We start from the raw sequence: 13,354 nt of genomic DNA, 5'->3' as shown, positions 1-13,354 counted from the left end.
TAATTTCAAAAGGAGAATAAAATGGAATGATACAGATGGCTTGAGCTATTTTAGATTAGTAGATGGAGCACTCATACAATTTGATTGTGATGAGTGGATTTTATGTCGAAATTCTTCTTTTGAATTTTTGAGTCAAGATATATTGCGTTCGTTCTCAAGGAGGACGGACGTCAGATTAAAACTAGGGACATGTTTTCAACCCCACCAAAACAGCCGATAAACTGATTGGATTTCATTAGTTTACTGTTGGAAGAAATTCTCCCAAGGAATAGTTATAATTGCGTAAAGGAAGGCAAAAAAAAAATGGGGATAAAAAATGCAAAATTTGTATATGCGATAAATTTGCAAACAAAGGAAAATCAGGTTTTTTTTTGTAATCTGCAAATTTTGATCGGGGCTTTTTATGACTGGAGACCGACCTGATTTAGCATTGATAAACTTCTGCTCAAAAACGTATGTCCTGTTGAAAACTAATCGAAAACTGAAACTCTCAACCTCTTTACTTCACGAAGTTGTGACTTGTGTGATCCTCCATCAGCTGATAAAACTAGCAGCTGAAGCAAATGTTGTGTATACATTCTCTCGTTTTCGCGGCACTTGAAAGTCATGATGGCTCTTTCCAGGACATTGGGATGGTCCAAGGTAAGGCAACCAATTGGCTAGAAAAATATCTTTTATGGCATTAGATTTACAAGATCTTCTTTCTAGACGCTAAGCACCCTCCGCCCGGCTGTGAGATTTGGTGCTCGAGCCTTTTCCACACCCATGGACCCCGCCGAAGGCGGATCTCCTGGCATGGATGAGAATAGCCGCGCCATCGAAAAGTCCATTAACAGTGTCACTTTGCTTGGACGAGTGGGGGTCAATCCTCAATTGAGAGGAACAGAAAATCATCCGGTGGTCACATTCTCTTTGGCCACCAATGTCCGTTACAAGAGCACCAAACCCGACACTCAAGAAGAGACGTGGCAAGTCAAGACCGATTGGCACAACATCGCTGTCTATCGACCTTATCTACGCACAACCATCCACGAGAATGTGACCAAAGGCCAACGGGTCTTGGTCCAAGGTCGAATCATTTACGGTTCGATTGAGGATAATATGGGCAACACGAGACACACGACCACCATTGTAGCCGATGATGTGATTCGATTTGCTTGATGCCCAATCCCATGATGAAATATCTTGTACCTTTTACTTATTTGTACCGTAATAATTGATCGACCCGTGTCTCCGTAACTTGATTGAAACGTGGGTTTGTGGGATTGGTTTGAAATATACAAGTGGTTGATAGACTCGTACTTCTGTACCTTTTTGTACTTTTGGCATCGGTGGGCCTAATTACGACCAATGATCCCCATGATCATTCGTGGCATTTTAACTTCTCCGGTTCACTGGTTTGCATTTGAACCAGGAATTATTCATTGCACTGTTTGGGCGCAAAAAATATTGTACCGTTGGGGATTTTGGCATCAATTAATCCATTCAAGAAATGCCACCAGGTCAATTGAGCATAAAATGGTATTGAGACACCATTGGCCTCTTTAACCATGGTTAAGCCAGGATTTTAGGTTCTAATTATATATGCTTTGACACTTGGTTGAAATTAATGCCTCTTTAGCCGGATTAATAAGTTTGTCCACATCTTAAGGCATCTTGGACAATCAACTTGAGCATGTGCTTTTCACCGACCAGGATGTCCATCCGTTCAATTCATTCCGGGCAGACGTCAGATTCCAGCTAGCTTGACTCCGGTCATCTTGGACAAGGTGACGACAATCCGGCTTATCCAGCATTGGGCACCCTTGAGCCCGGTCCCATGCTAGTAGGATGGAAGAAGACTTGACTTGTCGTGTCGAAGTGCTGCCTTCTTTCAATCTCCAAAGTCGACATCGGGCTTCTCGAATTAGGTTGTCGCCTCTGGTTCGTATTTTTCTTGATCCTGCACCGGTCTAGCAGGCTTGGATCGACGGGAAAACGCGCGCTATCGAATTCCTCGTCCGGCGAGTCCTTTACTTCCATGCTCCGTCAGGTTGCTAGCGAAAACCGACAAAAAGGAGGAGGCTTGGTAAACGCTCAGCTACAAAGCGTGAGATTAAGAGAGAGACTGAGTGAGTGAGCGACAACAGAAGAGTGGGTTCCAATCCGGTGGCTCCATCCCATCAGAAAATATCGCTTGAGGTCCAGACTCACTCCCCAGAGGTCGTGTTTGGTTCAGACCTCTGGACCATTGGTGAGAGACTGAGTGAGTGAGTGGAGGCTGTGGCAACGCCTTTGACGGATCCCCGGCGTCCTAGGAGGCATGGGACGGTTGTTCCCTCATGGTGAGTAGTCCAACGTAGCGTAGTCGTCTCGTCCGCTCAATGCTCGATCAATTTGGCGCCAAATCCGCGGGACTCGCTGGACTCGAGAAATCGAAACTGAGGGAATGGTCAAAGATCGGAGGAACGAGGTGAGCGGGCTAGCCAAGGCTGATCCACGGCCTTTAGGCAATACTAGGGCTACGGAAATGGAGGATTCCGAATTTAGCCGGGAAAGAGACCTGAGCGGGAAGAAGGGAAGAAAGATTAGCCATTACAGTTTTTCTTAAGATAGGTAAAAAGACAATTCATTCGTATGTTCCAATGTAATGCATGCTGGGCATCCCATTGGCATGCTGCCATGCCCACCCCCCGAGGATCCAGCATGGATGAGTAACTTGAATTGAGTTTTGAATTGGCACTTGGCGGTCGGTAGTTCTGAAGGAAGGAAGGAAGGATGGTGGTGATTTGGGGCTTGCAGAGAAGTACTACTTTCTGAGCGCACGCACGCTCGATGGAGGCCGTTCCTGGTCTCTTCTTCTTCTATCTTTGGCCATGGACTGACAGTCCAACAACAACAGCAACAACAACAACGACAACAACGACGACCATCTCCAGGTCCAGGGAGTCCTAACTAAAGGAGAGACACGGGCCGAAATCGAGTCAGACCAGGAGACGGATGATGTTGAGGTTGTTAGTTACGGGAGAGGGCGCGCCCGCGAGCGCCAAGACGCGAACATCACTCGACACCGGAATCGATGCGAGTCTCGTCCTTCATGTGTTCTCTGACTGTCTCTCTCTCTCTCTCACTCTCTCTCTTACTCACGAACTCACTCACTCTCGAACCCTCGAGCTCTCGTCTAGCTGGGTTTCGGCCTCCGTCGGTGGCGTTCGGTGGTGGGTCGTTCCTTGAGTCGGTGGGTTTCGAGTTGTGTTGTTTGGCGTCGGCCAGCATTGGTCCATGTTGGTGGATGGATATCGCGCCCGAGGAATCCGAGCGAAGAGCGACGGCCCGGCTCCTTGTCCAGAGCTCGGTATTGTATGTCGTCGTAGACGGTCGGGCCATAGAAAGAACAGGGAGGAGGAGGAGGAGGAGGAGGGATATAGAAAGAGAGCCAATGATATCGCGTGGGTTCGGCCGATTTGGCCGTGGAACAGCGGACTCGCTCCTCTCGAGTTGCTGTCGTTCGTGGCACCCTCAGTTGAACGCATCTCAAGCTCCGTCATTTTCTACTACTTAGGCACCTTTATCGTCCACCACCTCCTCGACCCGCTCCGGTGCCAAGACATGCCTGTCACCCAATCCCATCCACGGAGGACGAGGTGGACCTCGAGGACGATCGCGGAAGGTGCTCGTCCCCGGGGTCAATAGGCGAGGTCGTGCCGCACGAGGTGGAGCACGTCGAGCCCGAGGCTTGATCCGAGGTCAACGGGTGACCCGACAAGCGGGCCACCTATCCCCTTTCTCCATCTACCCCCGGGTACGATTGGCCAAGGCGGATCGAGATCAGGCCGAGCGAGCCATTTTGTCTGTTCTCACACCCAATCAAGTGGAGAAACGCTCGCAGAACAAGGCGGCGCTCAGCGAGGACTTGGAACGCCTCAAACGTGGATCCAAGCGTCGAAACGCGGCTAGTGTCATCTTTCGACCGCAAGTGGAAGCCGTGCACAGCTTCATTAGTGATATTGACAGTGTCAGTGAGTCAGACAGTGCAGACCAGGACGGCTCAGCCGAAGTGATTCATTACCAGGCTCGATCATTTCAAGCCCCCATATCGGATTCCCCCGAGTCATTGATCCAGTGGGTGGAGCCCAAGTCCGTGAAAGTGAACTTAGACACCACCACCGAGTGGAGCTTTATTTTCAGTCAAAACCGTCAAGCCTCCTTCATCGAGGCCTTCGAGCACAGTCCAGTTGAGGATCCGTTATTGGATTCGACCGCCTCCACCATATCCGTCGTGGTTGACCCTGAGGATAACATCTCATTTAACAACATCCAACCGCGCCTCTTTCAAGACATTAACATGGAACGATCCAACGGTCTCGCCAAGACCCTAGACCCCCCCAACTCTTGTGAGAAATCCAAGCTCGATATCGTAGCCGACCCTCCGTCCAGCCCGAGTTGTTCCGTGATAGAGGAGAAAGGCGAATCTGATGATCAGTCGTCTCTCAGTCAGAGTACCTCGATTGACGCGGCAGCAGCTGACGAGCAACCCGAAAAAGCTGGGGCCGATCCAACGACAGATTCGGAACGGGTCGTCCTGCGCGAAAACAGGGTGATGATCATGGAGGACCAGGAAGACGAGGAAAAGAAGGAGAAGATCATATCCTGTTCCTCCTCCTCCTCCTCCTCCTCCGCCTTCTCCGCCTCCCCTGCCTCCCCTCTGAACGGTCAACATGAAGATATAGCGCAGGAAAGGAGGGCCCAGGAAGAAGAAAGAGAAGAGCATGAAGAAGACCAACAACATCAACAACGAAAGGAAAGAAGCACAGAATCGGAAGTCCTCGAGAGCGAATCCCATCAAAATTCGTGTGAGAGTCAAACAGAGACTGATGCGAGTCTGATCCAAGATGAAGGACTATCAATAGCCACATGTTTACTCGATGAAATAATAGAACATGTGCCCAGCCTCACCTCCTCGGCCTTCAATTGGTCAACAACCCGAAATGATGTCGTAATGGAAGACGATGGAGGTGAGATGGACGATGAAGATTCCATACTTCTTCCAACGAATGCATTCATCAAAGAGGAATTGGAATCAGAAACCGAAGAGCCCTCCTCCTGCAAAGTCACCAAGAGTGGTCGTCGTGTGATCAGACCATTCACACCAGACCTGAATCATTCGAATCGCGCGAGTCCGATGCAATGCCCGAAACGCGAGATTCGGTCGGCCACACCCGAGGACTTGGCCGAGAAAATGCGCCAATTCGAAATGACCTCTCCGGCCGCGTTTGAAGAAGGTTGCATGCTATGGGCGAGAGTGGGAAGTACATGCTTTTGGCCTTGTGCAGCCTTGAGCGATCCCGACATTGGAATCTATACACGTATTAGCACGAAGAGGAACCAATTGCAGAGGGAGTATCACGTTCAGTTCTACGGGAGACCTGTTCAACGAGCTTGGGTTCTCAATTCGTACATCATGGAATATGAGGGGATCGAAGAGTTCCACCAAAAGACTGAAATGATCAGGAAGAAAGTCCGCGGAACCAAGCACGGACCCAAAGTGCTTCGAGCCTATATTCCCAATGGAAAGACTGCCAAATTGGGCTGGGAGGAAGCTGTTGAAGGTAAGCGTTTGTTTTTGTATTATTTTGTTTCTTTGTTACCGAAACCAATCTCTCTTTCAACCCCAACCTTTCCATCAGAAAGAATCTTTTTTTGTGCTTGAATTGCTCCATTATTATGTAATGTTTTTAGTCACATAACTTTCTCTTTTTTTCTCTTTTTTCTTGGCTGTAATTTCCAGTGCCTTGACGATGACATGGTCTTTTATGTTATGATGTTTGCGCTAATAGCAACAGTAATAATAATAATTCGTCAAGAACACTAAACCCTCAAAGGAATTAAGAAACATTTTCATTTCTTGAAACTGTACCCTGGTTTTGAATTTTTGAGTCCTCTCCACCATGTTTATATCTTTCACATGTAATGATACCCATTACTATATGTTCATATTGTGGTGATACCCAGAACACTTCAGAATAAGTCATTTCTATTAGCACTTCATGGAATTACAGGGTTAATACTAAAAAGTTTTACGATATTTTCTTGTTAAAAAAAAAGAACGCGAGAATTTGTGGCAAATCTCAGCCTGAAAAAGATTATCATTTCTACATCATGATTTAGTTCTTAAATCATAATATGAACAAAAGTACTTTGCTTACTTGTTGTTGAACTCCATTCACAAATCACTTTCAGGTGCCGAAAAGTCGCTGAGTTTATCCTCGCAAGAGCGAGTAATCCAACTGAAGGCCCTCTCTCAAGAGCTCCTTCTTAAGGGTCCACGCCAACGCTTTCAAAGTGGAAGTTCCACCCTCTCCGGCGCTTCCAGGAAGCGAAAACGCACCATCAGTGGAACCACGGTTGATAGCAGCGTGAGCGAAGAGGAGTCGTTGGCCAAGAAGCCCCGATTTGCCCAAGCTGATCGGCTTATTCAAGCCATTCCCGCCGAAACCCTCGAGGCACATCGGCGAAAGCTCAAGACGGGATTCAAGCTATTTCATTTGGCCAATTTTGATCGGATCCGGGCAGAGTGCGAGGATAATGCCGAGACCGACAAGAAGCTGGGCAAGCTCTGGGCTGATGCGGCGTGCTTAGAGCGTCGTTTCTACCAAGAGCAAGCCTCCAACCTCGTGCATAGTGAACAAGTGGATGACAGTCGATCCTCGATCCAGGGTGAAGACGACTATGTGATTTTGGACTCTGAGGACGAGGCTTTCAACGATGCCTCGTCCGTGAGCAGTAGCATCAGGTCAGCCAAGAATGTCGTGTGTCGACAACCCCCAACCCTAGAGTTGATTGGCCAATGGAAGAAAGAGAATTGCTGCATGATCTGCGAAGAGGTCGAGAACCAACAGAACGATCTGGTGCGATGTCGCGGGGTATGTGGGAATTCTTTTCACTTGAGCTGCATTCAAGTGCAAACCTCGAGCAAAGAGGACTGGAAATGCTCGGAGTGCACGTCGGGGGTTCATGCTTGTCATATCTGCAAGTCTCCCGCTAAACAGGTCAGTCGCTGCACTTCGCCTGGCTGCGGCCGATTCTACCATTTGGAGTGCCTTCGTGATTCCGGGATGTGGCCTCAGACGCGCGTTGGCGACAACAAGTTCGTCTGCCCGGTTCATATGTGCCATACATGTGCCTCGACCAATCCCAAAGAGCCATTCATGAAGTACTCCTCTCGACTGTTGAAGTGCATTCGTTGTCCGACGGCCTATCATTCTGGAGATTTCTGCGTGACTGCGGGCACGGTTCAAATCACGAGCACGCAGATCGTGTGCCCGAAGCATTACACGCCGCCGGCCAACCGTAAATCCGGAGGATCACTTCACGTGAACACCAATTGGTGCTTTTTATGTTCAAAGGGAGGCTCTCTCATTTGCTGCGAGAAATGTCCGGCGAGCTTCCACACGGAATGCTTGCAAATCAAACCGCCAGAGGGCGTGTTTGTCTGTGATAGTTGCGAAGTGGGACGTATGCCTTTGTACAACGAGGTCGTGTGGGTGAAACTAGGAAATTATCGTTGGTGGCCAGCCACTGTATTGCATCCCGCCAAGGTCCCGGCCAATATTGAGAAGCTTCCCCACGAAACGGGCGAATTCCCCATCCAGTTCTGCGGCTCGAAGGAATATTTTTGGATCAATCAAGGGCGCTGTTTCCTCTATGAGGATGGGGACGCAGAAAAGATCCCGTCCGATAGTGCCAAGGGTCTGAATGCGGCCTACAAAAGAGGCTTACGCGAAGCTGCCGAAGCGTTCAATGTCTACACTAAAGAGAAAGAGGCTCGCGAAGCTGCCAATGTGGACAAAGCCCGCCTTTCCAAGAGTCTCAAACCACCCATGTACACCAAAATCAAGGCCAATCGCCCTTACGGCGATTGTCCCGTATACACCGAAGACGCCTCCGACAAGACCTGTGATTGTGATTTTGAACAAGAATCTCCGTGTGGCCCCGATAGTGAGTGCATCAACCGATACCTCATGGTGGAATGCCGTCCCTCCTCGTGTCCATCCAAAGAGAAATGTCAAAACCAGAGATTCACCAAACGTCTCTACCCAAAGTTAACCGTGGGCCTCACTCAAGGCCGTGGTTGGGCCTTGGTGGTGGGAGAGGACGTTAAAAAGGGTGACTTCATCATTGAATACGTAGGTGAGCTCATCACGCAAGACGAATTTCAACGCCGCCTACAGAGCAGTCTTCAACGAAAAGCGGAGAGTAACTTCTACTACATGACCATGGACAACCATCGGATGATTGACGCAGGCCCCAAGGGCAATATGTCCAGGTTTATGAACCATTCGTGTGACCCGAATTGCGAAACACAAAAATGGACGGTCAATGGTGACACGAGGGTGGGCTTATTCGCGAAGGAGAACATCAAATCGGGCTCTGAGCTCACTTTCAACTACCAATTCGAGGCCGTGGGTGAAGTCAAAACCAAATGCTTGTGCGGTGCTAAGAATTGCTCCGGCTTCATAGGCGAGAAACCGAAGGACGGTAAGAGTGTCCTCACCATAGACGGAAGGAAGAAGAAGAAAGCCAAGATCAAGAAGCCCAAGAAAGTCTGGGAGGATCTCTGTTTCCGTTGCATGGATGATGGTCAGCTCCTGATGTGCGACTACAAGACCTGTCCCAAGGTCTACCATCTGGAATGTCTAGGCCGAGAGAAGATGCCGAGAGAAAAGTGGTTCTGCCCTTGGCATCATTGCGTTCATTGTGGAAAACCGGCCGTGAATTACTGTATGCATTGTCCCAATGCTTATTGTAAAACCCACGACATGGCAGTGAACGCCCATGAAGAGCTTGGGAATATCTGCGATGAGCACGAGGACGACCTGGACGATCTCTTGGCGTTCTATCGAAGTGTTGGAGGGGTGACCAAACTCGTTCCACATCCGAATGTGACACCTGAGGAAACAGCTGCAGGTAAGATCTCCATCTGCTTTAAATACAACCCTATTGTACGTACATGAAACTATTTTTTTTTCTTTTGCAAACATAGACCAAGTGGTGACCAACGGTGGAAAAACACCTCTGACGGAGATCCACTCCTCGAATTGCTCATCAGCCTCCGATGAGAATTCGTCGGCTTTGATCTTCCCTTTGATTGAACCTGATGAAGATACCGAAAAGGCCGAGCGGAAATCGCAAACCAAGCGATATCTTTGCAAGTGCATCGAGGACGGGTGCGAATGGGAGGGCAAGAAAAGCCGATTTCTTGATCATCTTATGAAACGTCATGAGCTCCCATTGGACGTCAGTCAAGCCAAAGTTCGTCAAGTTCTCAATGGAATAGTCCTGCAAGATTATCCGGACGAAAACGGAGATTCGTCGTTATTATCGGCCAGTTATTCGGATTCCATTCTGGCCGCGCGATTACGGAAAGGCAAAGAGCGCTTGAAGATTTGTCCGGATCCAGCTTGTCGACTGAAGATGCGGGCCTCCAACATCGCACGTCACATTAAGACCCGTCATCCCCATCTTGATGAATCGCTCGCTAATTCGGCGCAATACGCCGACATGGACGACTTCCAATCCGATCTCGACTTGACCTTGAATATGTCGAATCAATCTAGAGTGTCCAATGGTTTCGATCAGAGTGGGCCAGTCGCCAAGACCCCGGGCAAAGAGCGTTTGAAAGTCTGTCCTGTGTCCGGTTGCAACTTGAACATCCGGGCTTCGAATCTGGTCCGACACATCAAGACCAAACACCCCGAAGTGGACGAGAGCATCTCACTGAAGGCCACCTATGCCGACCAACGACCCCGAACATCGTTCACGCCACAGCAATTTGTCACCCCCAATACGAGTGCTTTAAACCTATCGGAAGTGTCCAATGACTCAACTGACAAATTCGGGAAAGAGCGAATGTTCACCTGCAAATACTGCGGGGTTCAAATGCGAGCCTCCAATCTCGGCCGACACATCAAGGCTCGTCATGAGCGAGAGGATGGCTCGAACCCGATCTACATCTCGCCGCCGGAAACCGAATCTGGTCGTCGAATGCAGGTCCGTTGTCCAGCTTGCAACCTCATTCTGCGTCCCTCGAACTTCAACCGCCATTGGGCTCGCCGACACCCGGCCCAGCCCTTGCCCGACGTGCGAGAACGACGTCAAATGTACATCGAGGCCGATGAAGCCGAGATCGATGACACGGATGATGGCCTTCAAAATGGTGAAAGCGGCATGGGTGCCATCAGTGTTGAGCCCGTGTTTTACGGCGAGGCCAATGTCGGTGGTGTGCCATTCGAGATGGACGACGAGGAGGGCTCCTTGGAGGACATCACCTTCGACGATGACTATGATGCCCGTAATGGTCCGGTCAAATATTCCACACCTCAGATGAACGCCCAGAGCAGTCAGCTCAACTTGTCCGGATCCAGTTCCAAGCACATCCCAGCCAGTATGCGGGAGCTCAAATACCGCTGCGACACGTGCGGTTACGTGTCGCGTTTCCGACAGAATCTAGATCGGCATTGCAAGAAACGAACCCATTACTCTGAATACCTTCTTCGCACGAGCAAAAACCCGCACGTCTACGTTCAAACTCCGGATCAAGCCATTCAAGATGTGCCTCCCAGTCCGGCTAAATTGCCACCCCCTCCTCTTTCGCAACGATTAGACCTGGTGGAAGATGAAGACCAAATGATGATGTTGACCCCTCAGGTTTGCTTAGAGGGAGGGGCCTCCGAGGAAGAGGACGACGAGGAACTGGAGGAGATTGAGGACGATATTCAAGCGGATCCCGTGGTCGATAACAATGACCTGGAGCAAGAGGAGAGTCAACCAACTCCCGAGGAGGAACAGCCCTCAAGACCACAGCCCTCGCCGAATAAGAACGATTTTTGCAATTTCGACTTGAATGGGATCCTGGGGGATTCGTCAAGTGAGGACGATGACGATGGCATTATTAATGTTGACTACAAGATCCTCTGAACCTCGAATAGTTAAGCCACTTTTTATTCGGAATGAAAAGTATCAACTTGGAGCTAAATTAGCCTATTCATGCCCGACACAATGGCTTTGCAAATTTGTCAATGTTTTCGCTATCTCTCACTTTTCCTCACCACCACAACCACCGTTCCTCAACAAGATAATATCCCGAAATGAGGGATGCTGGAGGTGCCTCAAATGAACCAACTCTTTCTGCCTCAATAGTACAATTATCAATATCATCACTCATATTTTTTTGAGCCAATACCAATATAGTACTACCATCAAAGCCATGGTTGCATCCGTCTTCATTTTGTACCTTCATCCTTGCTTAACTGTCAGGGAACAACTACTGTCATTTCATCCGAAGGCAGCGAGCGGGCAAAGTATCCTTTATTGATTTATCCCTTTCCTTGTTCCCCTAAGGATTGTTGATCCGCCTTGTGATTGTCAGTGCAGACCGAACCTCAGATGAACGCAGACTTGGCGCTCGCTAGTGATATCTGTTGTAAATCTCATTTGTTTACACAAGTACCCCCTCCAAGGATCCCCCCCTACTCTGAAAAATGCTATTACTCTTAAGGCATTCCTTCCCGTCACTCAAGGACCAACCAGAGTTGATCATACCTTACGTCAATAACGGAATAACCTTAAAAAGCATTTCATTTCATCGTTGCTTCGTCGTCTCAAAGGATACGGACATTGTCAAAAAAACGAAATGATCTTAAGAGAAAAATTATCCAAAAATAATTTGAGTATGTAAATCTGGACATGAAGATTAAGGCATACTAGACAAGGGATCAACTCGTCTCATTGGAGAGAGACATGGACCGCAGTATCGTCTGAGAGTAATGCTCTTGAACATCTCCAGAGACCTCCTCTCTGTTTATATTGAATCGGATCGGTTGGAGTATGCCCAGGATTTTGGCAGGTGGGTGGAACATGCCTTTCTGTGGATGCCCTACGTCGAGGGTATCCCTCAGTTTGTGCTCAATTCCGTGGTCCTCCTTTCCATAAGTGTCATCTTGAACAGCGGTCGTTGTCTAGAGAAACCGGCCTTTGTCTTCATCGCAAATTTGGCCGTGTCCGACCTCGTCATGTGCTTGATCCAGATCATTACCCTATTGCTTCGACTACAACTTCAGTTATGCGAGTCAGTGCTTTCTTAATTTGTTTCTCATTTTGAGGGTCGCAAAATATGTAATGTTAACATGATCTCTATGCTCCTCGTCAATTCAGGTCTCGGATATGCCGATTGCAGAATTGCCAGATTCAGTTGTCTTTGTGGACGTTCAGTTTAAGTAAGTCTTTGCTGTGTACGATTTTGATCACGGTCGATCGATACATCTATATCACGAAAGGCATCAAGTATAGCCTGATCGTGACGAAATCATGGATAGTGGTGGGGATTGCCGTGTCTTGGTTGGCTCCAATCGGATTGGGTATGACCTCGTTTCTCATTCAGGTGAGACCATCCTCTGACGAATTAATCAAGCTTCATACGTGTATTGTAAAGGTCTTAAATCGTTTATCAGCGCATTCTTCGCCCTCATCCAAATGGTTTGTTTTATTGTTTGTAGGATGACCACACGAGAAGCGAGACTAATTGCATTTCTACTCATCTCATGCCAAAACTATTTGTGGCCTTTGGCATTTCCCTCATCATCATCGTGCTGTTCAGCATCTATCTGCTCTATGGAGTGATTCTGGTCAAGTTCTATCGACAGAAAAAGAGCCTAGAAAGAGCCAAGAGTAAGAGCCAATCGATCCGGTTCAAAGGTTTCGCCACAGACTCTCAATTACTTCTCACATCCTCGCCGTCGAAAAGTTTTCCGGATCTCCAGAACACGTGGCGTAATTTCAAGAAGAAGCGAATTTCCGGCGAGTTCAACCTGATCTTCCAGACTTTGAAGAAAGTGTGCCGATTCATTCATGCCGCCCAATACGTGATTGTTCTGATCGCCGTATTCACCATTGCATGGTTGCCTTGGCTGATGGTGCTTTATTTCGACGTCTTTGACGAGAACTTTAAAGTTTTTGACCGACTCTGTACCAATGAAACCAGACCATTGGAAGGGATCACGTCCCCCATCGATTTGGATCTATCCAATCTTCAGAGAAACTTCCAATTTGTGATAGCCAATCCTCAGGAAAGGATTATGATGGATGTGCCCAATGGCGCAGATCTGCCCATTTGTACCTTTATACACCAATCACTGCATAGCTTTATGCAAGATTACCGACAATTGTCGGCTATGTTGGTCGGGATCTTGAACTCAATCTTGAACCCCATCATCTACGCGTTTTGGTATCCGGAGTTTCGCGACCAATGTCGAAATGTGTCTTGTCCTCGATACCGAGTGACATTTCCCATCATGTGATCAGTGTGTAGAGATGCTCC

General features: G+C 48.4%; 3 protein-coding genes across 7 annotated transcripts; all 3 read left to right on the top strand.

The window, feature by feature from the left end:
- The first annotated feature begins 486 nt into the window (after positions 1-486).
- LOC131878509 (single-stranded DNA-binding protein, mitochondrial-like) lies at positions 487-1,301 on the top strand. Its single transcript, XM_059224501.1, has 2 exons — positions 487-642; positions 709-1,301. Exons 1-2 carry the CDS (start codon positions 607-609, stop codon positions 1,159-1,161), a joined length of 489 nt encoding a protein of 162 aa, XP_059080484.1. The 5' UTR covers positions 487-606; the 3' UTR covers positions 1,162-1,301.
- Positions 1,302-1,827: 526 nt separating this feature from the next.
- Positions 1,828-11,246, top strand: LOC131878504 (uncharacterized). 4 transcript variants are annotated; one of them, XM_059224492.1, is made up of 4 exons: positions 1,828-1,923; positions 3,542-5,588; positions 6,220-8,946; positions 9,023-11,246. In XM_059224492.1, the coding sequence occupies exons 1-4, from the start codon at positions 1,831-1,833 to the stop codon at positions 10,954-10,956; spliced, it is 6,801 nt and encodes a 2,266-aa protein (XP_059080475.1). In that variant the 5' UTR covers positions 1,828-1,830; the 3' UTR covers positions 10,957-11,246. The 4 variants fall into 4 exon arrangements, with proteins under 4 accessions (XP_059080475.1, XP_059080479.1, XP_059080478.1 ...); XM_059224496.1 differs by lacking the exon at positions 1,828-1,923 and adding an exon at positions 2,135-2,324; XM_059224495.1 differs by lacking the exon at positions 1,828-1,923 and adding an exon at positions 2,414-2,452.
- A 141-nt stretch (positions 11,247-11,387) lies between these two features.
- On the top strand, positions 11,388-13,334 carry LOC131878508 (5-hydroxytryptamine receptor 5B-like). 2 transcript variants are annotated; one of them, XM_059224500.1, is made up of 4 exons: positions 11,388-12,106; positions 12,193-12,254; positions 12,315-12,418; positions 12,534-13,334. In XM_059224500.1, the coding sequence occupies exons 1-4, from the start codon at positions 11,805-11,807 to the stop codon at positions 13,332-13,334; spliced, it is 1,269 nt and encodes a 422-aa protein (XP_059080483.1). In that variant the 5' UTR covers positions 11,388-11,804. The 2 variants fall into 2 exon arrangements, with proteins under 2 accessions (XP_059080483.1, XP_059080482.1); XM_059224499.1 differs by having other exon boundaries at positions 12,193-12,418.
- The last annotated feature ends 20 nt before the right edge of the window (positions 13,335-13,354 follow it).

This window comes from Tigriopus californicus, chromosome 3, assembly GCF_007210705.1.
Source record: "Tigriopus californicus strain San Diego chromosome 3, Tcal_SD_v2.1, whole genome shotgun sequence".
Taxonomy (NCBI): Eukaryota; Metazoa; Arthropoda; class Copepoda; order Harpacticoida; family Harpacticidae; genus Tigriopus; species Tigriopus californicus.
This window is presented reverse-complemented; position numbering and strand designations above follow the sequence as displayed.

Coding starts and splice junctions, on each gene's coding strand:
- LOC131878509 (XM_059224501.1), top strand. CDS start 607: ATGATGGCTCTTTCCAGGACATTGGGATGGTCCAAG. Junction 643..708: donor GGACATTGGGATGGTCCAAG/GTAAGGCAACCA, acceptor TCTTCTTTCTAG/ACGCTAAGCACCCTCCGCCC.
- LOC131878504 (XM_059224492.1), top strand. CDS start 1,831: ATGGAAGAAGACTTGACTTGTCGTGTCGAAGTGCTGCCTTCTTTCAAT. Junction 1,924..3,541: donor GAATTAGGTTGTCGCCTCTG/GTTCGTATTTTT, acceptor TCTACTACTTAG/GCACCTTTATCGTCCACCAC. Junction 5,589..6,219: donor CTGGGAGGAAGCTGTTGAAG/GTAAGCGTTTGT, acceptor AATCACTTTCAG/GTGCCGAAAAGTCGCTGAGT.
- LOC131878508 (XM_059224499.1), top strand. CDS start 11,805: ATGCTCTTGAACATCTCCAGAGACCTCCTCTCTGTTTATATTGAATCG. Junction 12,107..12,192: donor CTACAACTTCAGTTATGCGA/GTCAGTGCTTTC, acceptor TCGTCAATTCAG/GTCTCGGATATGCCGATTGC. Junction 12,419..12,533: donor TGACCTCGTTTCTCATTCAG/GTGAGACCATCC, acceptor TATTGTTTGTAG/GATGACCACACGAGAAGCGA.